A 12,217-nucleotide genomic window follows, 5' to 3' on the forward strand; every position below is an offset into this window, starting at 1 on the left:
TGAAAGGTTGTGTCGTCCAAGCGCGGTTTCTGATCATTTTAATCTTGTGGCTATGATGAGGCTGGTAGTCTACTTGTATTTGGTTGGCCTGGCCTGGCCATCCGGAATACTTTGTACCTTTTGAATCCAAGTAAAGAAGAAAGGTGAAAAGTAAAACGTTTTCACTTCGTGCCGGAAGCGGCGAGAATGTCATTAGTTTGGAAACGGGAGATTGGAACGAGGTGCTAGACGTGGTCATCCCCAAGACTTAGCTCTTCCTGGCACCATTGATGCTATTTATGAAAATGGATGTGTTCAGGTTCTTCGACGTTTCTGATGATAATGAAAAAGATGAATTTTCCTCTTTGTAGGAAGTAGGATGATGGTATGCCGCGACACTTTCGATGTTTCTGTTACTAGATTACATTTTGTATATTGTGTATTGTAAGGTTGTGGTGACACCCCCCAGAAACATCTGAGACAGAAGAAGTATCCATTGAGCATGTTATCCATCATGGATCTCCCATTTCGACAGCGGCATCCAGGTCTCCGGCTGCTTAAAATACCACAAAAGTCTGGTTGGTAGAGAGTAGGCTGGCTTCGGTTGCCTTCTTGATGATATTAATGCTCTTTGTATAATTGTTCATTGATTTGAAGTCAGCTTTCGTCTGTGTCTACAGGGAATGTATTTCAGGAGCTCTACGAAGAAGGGACATTTTACAGAATTCAATATCGTTTATCAGAGCACCATATGATAATACTGGTAAAGTTTTGAAAACTTTCCCTTATCCTTGTTGGTGATGTCCTTTTTGCCAGTTTTGGTAGAGAATCCTTCAATGGATCATGACTTTCTATAACACCTCAACTACTGATGACAGCTGCTTCTTTTCACATTTTTTTTGTATAATATAAAGCTGCTGATAAAAACCATCCCACTTTTCACAAGAGAAAAGTGTGTTCGGCGTCATGCGCCACTTCATTGCAGAACACAATCAGGATATCATGCCTTTCCAATATTGTGCAGCTAAGGCTGAAAACCTCCATTCCTACTTAGAAGTTGGGGAAAGAAATAATCGATCCTACCATGCGTTCGGTTCAGCCATGTACCTAAACTACCCAGCCCTAAAATGAAGCTCCATCCTCCTCTAGCCCTCTGGCGTCTCATAGAGCAGCCCTCAATATCCGCAAAAGGAGGCTCGGCACGTGAAATGAATTTTCTAATATGCGTAACATATCTGTCTATCTTACGGAATCGAAGGCATTTCTGATATTTAGCATTACGAGCAGCACTATCCGTCGGGATCGGCGGCTGTGTGCCTCGCTCGATGAACCGCACCTACGACCTCTATGGCAGCATCCACCGTGGATCTCCCTGCCATGAAGCCGAAATGCTTTGGGTATAGGTCCCCGGCAGCACGTCGCTACAGCGAGTCTACTCCTGACGAGCACTTTCACAGCCATGTCAAGCAGGTTCTCCTTTCCCTTTCCTGATTAGCGCAAGTCTCGCTACCTTCCAGCAGGACAAGGAAGAATGCCCTCTTTCAGGGAAACGTTGAACGGCGGAACACCACTTTGTAAACTTCCGCAGGGACGCCATCAGAACCAGGCGCTTTCTTGTTTTCAATTGTGAGAAGTGTTTTTTTATTATGAAAAGCGGAGCAGTCCTCAACGCTAGCATTAAAGTCACCTCGTACAAAGATTCACCCCTCCGTGCCCGAAAAGATGTCCTCCGGAGCATCAAGCCGGCGCCGTTGGTCAGGCATCGACTCATCCGGCTTCAGGTAGACACTAAAATACTTGATCCCTAAATATCGAATCGAGACAGAGCCATTCCCTCTGCTTCGGGCAAAAACAGGGAGTCGAATGCCGTCCCTGAACCCAGAGGGTAGCGGTACCCGATAAACTGAAATGCCATGAAACCGGGTCCCATCTTTTACCTCCGAAGCGAACTGCGTTAGCAACTGGTGAGCGATTGAACTTCGATGCATGTTAATTTGTAAAATGCGGATCATGCCAATCGCGCTTTAATGCTTTCCAGTGCTGCCCTAAAGATTAGACACAGTCGCGAGCCCGCAGTGCGTTCGTTGTTCTCTTCAAATGAGCTACGATCCCAGCAAAAACGCAACTATCCTGTCCTCTTGCCGGGTCCGTTACAACTTGGGGTTGGTTCACTAGCTGAAATTAATAAGACTGACTAGGCTGACCTTGACCAATGTGCGAGGCCAGATAAAAGCAGCAGGATCACTCTCAAGACCATTTGACATCAACAACGGTCTACGACAAGGGGATGCCCTATCATGCGTCCTCTTTAACCTGGCCCTCGAGAAAGTGATCCGTGATGCTGAGGTAAATGCAAGAGGTACGATCCTCTTCAAGTCCACCCAACTACTGGCCTATGCTGACGATATCCACATCATGGGAAGAACCACCCGAGACGTACAAACTGCTTTCATCCAGATCGAGCAGGCGGCGCGAGATCTTGGGCTGCACATCAATGAAGGCAAGACAAAATATATGGTGGCAACGTCAGCACCGAAGACGAGGAAGAATAAGGATAGCAGAATACAACTTTGAGACCGTTGACAATTTCTCCTATCTAGGGTCGAAAATCACAACCGATAACAACTACGATGATGAAATCCGCACACGGTTGTTGTCAGCCAACAGAGCCTATTTGAGCTTACCAAAAATCTTCCGCTCGAAACGTTTCACCATAGGGTCAAAGCTCTTACTGTACAAGACTATGATCTTGCCAGTCCTCATGTATTCCTCGGAATCTTGGGTTCTTAGCAAGAAAAATTGCGAACTCTTGGCCGCGTTCGAGAGAAGAATCCTCCGAAGAATTTTTGGCCCCCTGCATGAGGATGGACGAGTCCATAGCCTACACAATGACGAAATCTATGAGCGATACCATGACCGTCCGGTTATGGATAAAATCCGGCTCAACAGGCCACGGTGGGCGGGTCACTTAATCCGTATGGATGAGGATGATCCAGCCCGGAAAGTCTATAAGGGTAGTATCTATGGTAGAAAAAGAAGACGAGGCAGACCCTGCCTAAGATGGAGCGATGGCGTAGGTCAGGACGCCAGACAGCTTTTAGGGATATCGAATTGGTGGACCTCGGCACAAAACCGGGATGTCTGCAGTTCCTTATTAAGGCAGGCCTAGACCGGATACCGGTTGTTGCGCCGTTGATGATGATGAAAACCGAAAGAAGCAACAACATCAAATGGGGCATATGAGAACCGTAGGGATAGGAAACTACAATCTTGAGACCGTTGATAATAATATCTAGGGTCGATGAAATCCTCGCACTATTGCAGCAAACAGAGCATATTTCAACCTACAAAAACTGTCTCGCTCGGAACGGCTCATTATAGGATCAAAGCTTTTACTGTACAAGACAATGATCTTTCCAGTCATCATGTGTTCCTCAAAGACTTAAGTGTTACTTAATCCCTATGGACGAGGATGATCCAGCCCGGAAAGTGTATAAGGGCAATATCTATGGTAGAAATAGAAGACATGGAAGGTCCTGTCTTATATGGAGCGATGGCGTAGGCCAGAACACCAGACAGCTTTTAGGGATATCCTACTGCTGGAGCTCGGCGCAAAACTGGGTTGTCTGGAGTTCCACACTTAAGCAGGCGTGAACGGGATACCGTTTGTTGCGTCGTTGGTAATGATGAAAGAAATTTATTTTGGGCGCGCATTGACGTCTCGATGCACCACTTTTTTCATTCCGTCCCCTTTTCAAGGAAACCACTTATCATGAAGCCATGGTCCACATCCAGATCGAAGTGTAGCATCTGGGTTATCCTCGACTAAACTTTCATCGCACTTATTGGGGACATTTTCAATTAGAATTTAAATCCGATTACTGCACCGCTTAAGATTAAATTTTTAATTTAGCTGACCACAACTCTTCAGTAACTGCTCTTGCTCCACCTTATCAGCAGATCCAGCCCCCCCCCCCCCTCCCGACTTTGAACTTCCAATTTCAACGGAGGAAAAAAATTAGATAGCGATTTTCTGGTGTATTGTTAAATCTATGTACATTCAGCCAAACTGGGTGTGGCCTGAAGTTGGGTTTGCACTAAAAAACAGCAACAACATTTCCTTTCCCTTCCAGATGTGATATTTTATCTCGTGTGGGGTAGCAATTTGACGTGAATGGGGCAACTTTAACACACTATAACTTTGTTAATATTAGTAGGGTTTCCACCAAATTTTTCAGTATGATGCTTCCTGTTAAAGTCTATCTTATTGGATTTAGGCGTTCGTCATCTCAAGAATGGTTGACATCTAGGCAGATAAGATGACCAACATATATAACATGAAGTCCATATCTCCTTTATCGTAAGTGCAAAAAACCGAAAGGGAGAAATCTATGATTAGATGTCAACAGCGATGGGATCACTTAAACGAGGATAATTTCAAATGCTCTGCGTATGCACTTCGGCAAATGGCACAACATTAGATTCGGCAGAATTTCAGATAAATCACCAGCAAGTATACTGAAAGGTGTTCCAATTGCCTTACCAACGCTTGGCCACCCCTCTGAGTAGGCTACGCTGACGCTGATGAGGCAAGTTGACCCCTGATAAAATTTTCAGTGGTGAAAAAATACGTGGGCGGAATATTATCTAAAGAAAGGATTACAATCCTTGTAGCGAAAGATATGACTGAAACAGATGAAACAAAGCTAAATAAAAAACTCGGCAATATTTTGAAGTAGTGGCTGCATCACTTTCTGTTTTATACGAAAATAATGCCAAATGATGACTTCATTCAACCGATGAAGCAGAGTGTTATCAGGAACCTGAAAGCTCATTTACAGAAAACAGTTGGTTCTCAAAGTGAATGAAGAAAACGTGAAGATAAAAACAACAGTTTTGAATACCACCATTATGCTATATACAGCTTAGCGAAGTGTAACGCCAATTGCAATTTCCAATTACTTTCGTCATGCAGTTTCTTTTTTTAAAAAAAAAACCCATTGTTATATATATGTGGTTGTCCTTCACCCCTTGGTGAGGTATAGCACGATAACTACAACCACGCACCATCGCTCGCGGTTGCCTGAAATGCCCTTAATTCCCCCTACGACTTTCCAAGACATTCGCACTCGTTCTCTACTGTTCTGCCCCAAGTGCCCTTGGAGCGACCCACTCGTCCATCGGCCATCTTGAGAGAAAGGATTCCACTACATGGCGTAGCCCGGAATGCAATTGTTGCCCCTCCTTAATGTGTGATGTATCCACTGTCACTTCCGTCTCCCTATCACAGCTTGTACGAGTGCCAAGTCAGTACGCCGACCAAGTTCTTTGTTTAAGATAGTGTTAGACCACCAAACTCCGATGATACAACACAGACAGGTATTAGCGAAAGCTTGGAGCTTTTGGGTAACAGTCGAGTTTAATTTCCATGTGCTACTCCCATATAGCTACACAGAAAGATCACTGGCACAGAACATTCTCAATTTGATCTTAGTGTTGGGATAAGCGCATTTTTAGATTTTAGACAAGGCAGCGAAAGCGGATCTAGCGCTGTTAATGCGTCGGGCAACATCTAGTTCGGTGCCGCTATCGACAATTGATCAACGCCTTAGATGCTCTGCCCATTAATGCAGATAGGGAGAGTGCAATGACCTGTCAGACTGAGGACCTTGGTTTTGTTGGTGATTATCTTCAGTTCAAATCTACTTGCCTCTCTTTCCAAATCAGAGCCATTTGGGTCTACGATACGGTCAGAGACCAAACAGATGTCATCAGGGTAATGGAAGTGTTTGAGGAAGGATATCATTGTCCATTGAATTACTCCATATTCTCCGGAAGAGGCATAATATCGGTGATCGGATTCCACTTTGGACCTAATCCTCTGAGGTGTTACGTCGGTGCAGCAAATGCCATTTCGCGCCATCATATGTCGCTTTGAAAATAACTATTAACTTCACCGGAATGCCCTTCCACGTAGAGCACCCCAGACACACTCCCTCCGCTGTCGAACGCTTTCTCAAAATCGATGAAGAGCAGGTGAAGCGAAGATCTAAACTCCGCGCACTGTTCCCAAATCATCCGTAGGGTGTTGATGTGGTCAATTTAGGAGGATCCTGAGCGGAAATGAGTCTGCTTCCTATCGATCAAGCTGTCAAGATGTTCTTTGATGCGTTCCAGGATTATTTTAATTATTATTTTTGCGACGGAAGGGGCCAGGAACCCAGATATATTTCCAATTGTCACACTCAAAAAAACATGTCTCCTTTTTTGGAATCTTAACGATTATCCCCTTCTTCCACTTTTTGGGCCTTCCGTACGAGTGGAAAGAGCAGATCTGCAATAACTGCGGGTGCAGCTGAGAATAACTCTGCCGGAAGACTGCCAATCCCAGCAGCTTTACTCCATTTGATTGCAGTGATAATTCCCTTTCTCATCTCCTTGGAGGAGCAGTCCATATCCAAATGTTATGTGTGCATTTCATCTACAATATGAGGAATCTCACCGGATGTAATACGGTTAAGAACCATGTTCTTTTCACCTCTTCAGTTGTTCATCGTCGTGGATGAGAAGTCGACCGTTAACGTCCTTCACAGGATCAACCAAAGATTTGCGGCCACATGCAAGGTCTTTCGTCATGCAGTATACAGTTCTGAAATCATTCATCCGATCTGTGGCATCTTCCGCTTCCTTAACCATCACAATAGTAAATTCTTTCTTGTCACGGCGTCCACTACTTTCAACTTCTCGGGATTTCCCTTAGTATCGAAGTTTGGGGGCATCACACCTGTCATCATTCTTAACGGTCAGTGCAGCCTTCAACTCCTTCCCTTCATCAATGCGCTTCCACGAAAAAAGAACATTTTCGATGGCTCATTGGGCGGGTTATTTAGTATATCCACTGTCTGATTAGCAAGATAGCTTTCCCTAGCTGGGTCATACAGCCGGTCGATGTTGAACTCTCCAACCTTGCAAGAAGTGGCGAACGCAACACGCCAGAGAACGTAACCGATCATCAGGTGGTGATCCCTTTCGAGGCCGATTTCAGCGCCTTCTCTTGTTGCGCACATCAAGGAAATAACTCTTACATCTACTATAATAATAATAATCGTTGACGCAACGATCCATATTGGATCAAGGCCTTGAAGTGTATTGGAATACATCATTCAAGACCGTAAGGTACACCATAGTACACTGAAGGATGCAATGTGGTCAGTATTGCTCTTACTCGAGGTTATAACCCTGATTTGACCCAGGTATTCATTCACAGCAGTGAGATTTGAACAGCGACCTCCGCTAAGACAGCCCAGCGCTCTAACCACTGGTCGATGTAATTGCTGGTACGTCGGTTAGTTGAAACCCAGCTGACCTTATGGCAGGCTCTATACTCGAACAATGTGCCACCAATGATGGGATAGTAAAAGTTACAGAAATCCATGAACCTCCCACTATTACCGTTGCGATCGCTTAGACACTGTTACCCCATCACATTTCCGAGCAAGGTGTTGGCAGATTCTACCTTGACATTCTGATCGCCCATCACGATCACAATGTCACCTTTAGGAAACCTCCCCTGAACTGTGTTTAATTGCTTCTCCACTATATCGGAAGTCCCCGTTGTTGAGTGGCATTGTACAATTGTGATGCTCCTTAACCTGGACCGCAATCTTGCAGTTAGAAGTCTGTCAGACACCGGTTCCTAGATAAAATAGTGCAGAAGTACTCTCTCTACTCGCAATAGTGAGAGAAGTACTTTCCAGAGTCCCACCACTTACTTCACGTAGGAATTGTCAGAAATATCCTCCGACGATGACGTAGCGAATGAGGTCATGACACCCAATGAAGTGAAGCCAGAACATGCTACCTGTAAAGATTAAGAAAACGATTTTAGAGCACCACCGTCAATATGCCACGAGAACCTTAGAAAAATGTTTCGACACTTGAATTGACACAGCTGCTGGAATAAAATTTTCTTTTACTCAATACGGTCATGTGGGTATCAGATAAAAGGGTTTGGTTAGTACTTTTCAAAACTGATCCTTCTCTGTTATTGGGTAAATCCTAGGAAAGGGAAGGGCATATCAAAATGTATGCCCCAAAAAGTGAAACAAGTCTCGTTTCCAAAACCTAAGACCCCGCTTAAGTTCATTCCAGGACTAAAAAAATTAGAATCATGTAGTAAGTGATACCAATTTTGGAAAGTTTGAAGGAAGTCTAACTACTATTAACAAAGTTACCATATAAAGTAATGTGGAGTTGGATATATCTGGATAGATCTCGTTATAAGGAATAAACATGCATCCATATACCAAATATTTGGTGATATATTCCTAATTATTTTCTCGATACTTTTATATATTATGTTTCAGATATTACGGGCTGTACGAAATGTGCAATCCAGTCCTCATTATAGCCAGCCCCGCAATTATCAAACAAGTTGCTGTCAAGGACTTCGAATACTTCCTCAATCATCGGGTTATCTTGGACGCTGAAGATGAACCGCTCATCGGTAACTCTCTGGTCGCTTTAAAGGATCAACTGTGGAAAGACATGCGAGGCACCCTCAGTCATGCTTTCACTGGCAGTAAGATGCGTCAAATGTTTCAATTGGTGGACGAATGCAGTCATAATGCCAGCACGTTTTTGAAATCCGAAGCAAAAGGGAAAGGACCGATAGAAATGGAACTGAAAGACCTTTTCACACGCTTCACCTACGATGTGATAGCAACATGTGCTTTCGGGATTCAAGTAAACTCTTTACTGGAAAAGGATAATCAATTTTATCACATGGCAAGGAAAGCTACGACCTTCTCAGGGACTGCAGCTATCAAGTTTTTCTTGATTACGAATTTTCGTAAAATGATGAAGGTAAGCTTTTCCATCCTCATTGTAATGAGCCCAGATTGGTTATAGGTAATCCTTCTTTATTGCAGTTTTTCAAAGTCAAGTTGTTCGATAAAAAATTCTCAAAATACTTCTACAGTCTCGTGTTGGATACGATGCAAGAAAGAGCCACGAAAGGGATCATTCGTCCAGACATGATCCACCTTCTCATGGAAGCTCGTAGGGGAGCTCTGCAAGCATATGACATTGGTAAATCCGACATTGATGAAGGTTTTGCCATTGTTCAAGAATCAAGTGTAGGTCAAAACATGGTGAATCATATTTGGACCGAGGACGAGTTGGTCGCCCAGTGCTTTGGATTCTTCGCCGCAGGTTTCGAAATGTCATCCGTTTTAATGTGTTTCTGCGCTCACGAGCTAATGGAGAACCCAGATGTTCAGCAAAAACTGATTGAAGAAATCGATCAAGTTCGGGAAAGATTGGAAAATAGATCTTTGACATACGAAATACTTCAAGGAATGCAATACATGGACATGGTTATATCAGAAACACTGAGAAAATGGCCACCAACGGCAGCGACAAATCGGGTTTGCAACAAGCCCTATGTGATAGGCAATGAAGAAGGCGAGGGTGTGAAATTATATCCGGGAGACCTCATTTCAATACCCATCGCAGGCCTTCACCATGACCCAGCCTACTTCCCTAACCCGGATAAATTCGACCCCGAGCGATTTAGTCCGGAGAATAAAAACCAAATAGATCCATTCACTTATCTGCCATTTGGGATTGGTCCAAGAAACTGCATTGGTAAGTCATAAATTCAGACATTTGGTTTGAATCTGGAACCATTAATTAAAAAGTTTAAATTCAACCCATCCTTCATTTCAGGTTCCAGACTTGCATTGATGGAAACCAAAGCAATTATTTTCCATCTGCTATCAGAGTTCACTTTCGAAGCTTCCCCACGATCTCGTATTCCAGTAGTGTCGAAAAAAGGTAGCTTTCAACTGAGAGCGAAGGGTGGATTCTGGATAAATTTCAAACCTAGAAAATAGATTCACTCTTTGACTGTGAGGTATGCTCGTAGAAATAAAGTGATAAAGTAAGCCAAAAAAAAAAAACAAAATTTTGTCAGTTCCTAGTTTGCGTTAAAATGAGAGAAAAGGTAAGAGCAGTTCCTCATCCCACAATACGTACCCAAACGTAGAGAAAATTAGTGAAAGTTTGACACCCCACACATACTGAAGTGAATGGCCCACAATTTATGCAAAAGGGCCTAGCGTTCCATACTTTCCCGGTCAATTTCAGTCATTTGGCTTGAAGTCTTGTTCAAAGGATCGCCGACGTGGCATGTCATTCAAGGTTGATGTAGTCCGAAGGAGACCATTCTGAGTGGGCGAAGACGACCAAGAGCGGATAGCTATCCCAAAAACATAAAAAGATGGTGAAATTAACCGTGATGCTCCGCCCGTTGGTTGCTGAGGAATACAGCAACACAAGCCTGGAAAATTAGCATAAGCAAAACCTTCAAGCGCAATCAATCTCAGTCAAATAATAAAACAAGAGAAGCAGAGTGTAGAAGTGCTCGCAGACTGCAAAAAGCAGTAAGAGCCAACCGGCGAGGTATACATGACAAAAACTTTCACTAAAATGACCAGGAGGCACTTGCGGGAGGCGCTGGCGGCCAATTGGCGCCGGAGGTAGGGACTAGCGATGAGACCATACTGTCGGAGATGGTCATCGAGAATCTCATGGACGACAATCGGGCTTTAATTTCTTCCAGGAGGTTCGTGGGTTCTACTTCATTGGATGCGAGGACCAATTTTCTACGGACTTTCTCTATTCTCTGTCCGTCTACTGCTAAGATCAACGCCCGGTAAGACGTAACATTCAAGATAATCCCATACAATGAAATTTTCAAAAAACCGACGCTTCGCACATGCTTGCCTAAAATCAGCATGGCTGAGAGTCTGCGTCTTTGAAACCCTAGGATCTTCTCGGGCAACTGACCGTCGATCATAGAGCAGCAATCCTCGGCGAACAGCGAAACTTTTTTGCAGTGAAAATGAAGAGTAAAGGGAGTCACTGGTTATGCCAAACTACAAAGTACGATTCGGGGTCAGGAATGTAGGTGAAAGTGGTCCGTTCCGCGAAACCCGACGAGGACCTGGACTCAATCGACGCCTCCAACAAGCTGTTGGAAAAAATGAAGATCAACAATCCGAAGGGGATTATCTTATCAGTTTTCGTGGTGACCTCAAGTCGAACACGCTCCCTGATGATGGCCGGGACTGTGTCGCTGCGAGTTATAAAGCGGTACTGGTCTGCGACTCGCTGCACAGTCACGTGCGCGAATAGTGGGAAATGCTCGATGAATCCCTGGTGTAACAAGGAGCGGAAAGATGTTGTAGCCGCCCCCGCCGTTATTTCGCAGTAAGATCGGATGATGAAAAGGTTTAGTCTACTTCATCCGCTGCCTACCGAACCTGCTGACGTAGTCGCCATAAATTGTGTCGAAACAGCTGCAGCAGGCGGAGCAATGCTCCTGGTCGTCGTGGCAGGTTCGACGTCTAGGCGCCACGCTAGACGTCGAACCGCCCCAAGACTAGCAGTTTCGACGCCGTACTGTCCATTACGGGAGCCCGACCCAGTCACCAAGTCAGACGGCTCCCGCCGGTTATCCGTACCGGACCTCAAATTCCTTCTTCTTCTCATTTTTGGTGGTGCATTTTATCTCTAGCTGCGAGGTGTGGGGATAGCTTCATCAGTGAGTAATCTGCAAGACTGCAAAGTTCCTGAACTTTCCTCACCTACCCCCTGAGACGCTGCGGTGCCATACAGCCATTCAGACTGAAGCTATCCATCCTTCAACCTTTAACAATCGGGCTTGCGACCGGCTACGGCAATTATTTAGTTTCAATTTTATTATTTTGTCATAAATAAAGTAGTTATTTTACAATACCTTTTAAAAGTCTATATCTTCTGAATTGCCTTTTGACACCGAGCCTGCAGTCCTAACCTGGCAGATGCTCTCAACGTGCTCCTACATCTCCTCCTCTAGACTTCCGCCCGGACAGTAAAGCCCTATAGCTATAGTAACATCCTAGACGAATAACTTCGCGAACTCTGGGCATTCCCCACATACTATGCCTCACCCAAGCCGAACTTCACGAGAAACTTTGCTGTGGCCTTTCCAACCAAGGCAGAGTGAAAAACTGGCGAGCATGACACAGTATTCTTCCTCGACGGATCAAAGATCGTCTGTGGGGTTTTACGGTCTCCCAGGGTTCACCAAGGTACTTCAAGAGGAAGTACTGGCCAGTGTAAAAACACGCTGAACGGTCCAGGCAGCACACTCAAGTCAGCATTCTCTGGTTTCCCGGTCATAGGAACATAG

General features: G+C 44.6%; 1 protein-coding gene across 1 annotated transcript in view; it reads left to right on the top strand.

The window, feature by feature from the left end:
* The window catches only part of LOC119650881, a 32,329-nt gene extending 22,370 nt beyond the window's left edge, over window positions 1–9,959 (top strand). Inside the window, exons 6-8 of the mRNA XM_038054047.1 lie at window positions 8,346–8,844; window positions 8,910–9,627; window positions 9,709–9,959. Coding sequence (XP_037909975.1) covers window positions 8,346–8,844; window positions 8,910–9,627; window positions 9,709–9,875 — 1,384 coding nt within the window. The 3' untranslated portion in view covers window positions 9,876–9,959. The remainder of the gene's footprint in view (window positions 1–8,345; window positions 8,845–8,909; window positions 9,628–9,708) is intronic.
* Window positions 9,960–12,217: the final 2,258 nt, after the last annotated feature.

The sequence above is a fragment of the Hermetia illucens genome, chromosome 3 (genome assembly GCF_905115235.1).
Source record: "Hermetia illucens chromosome 3, iHerIll2.2.curated.20191125, whole genome shotgun sequence".
NCBI classification, from domain to species: domain Eukaryota; kingdom Metazoa; phylum Arthropoda; class Insecta; order Diptera; family Stratiomyidae; genus Hermetia; species Hermetia illucens.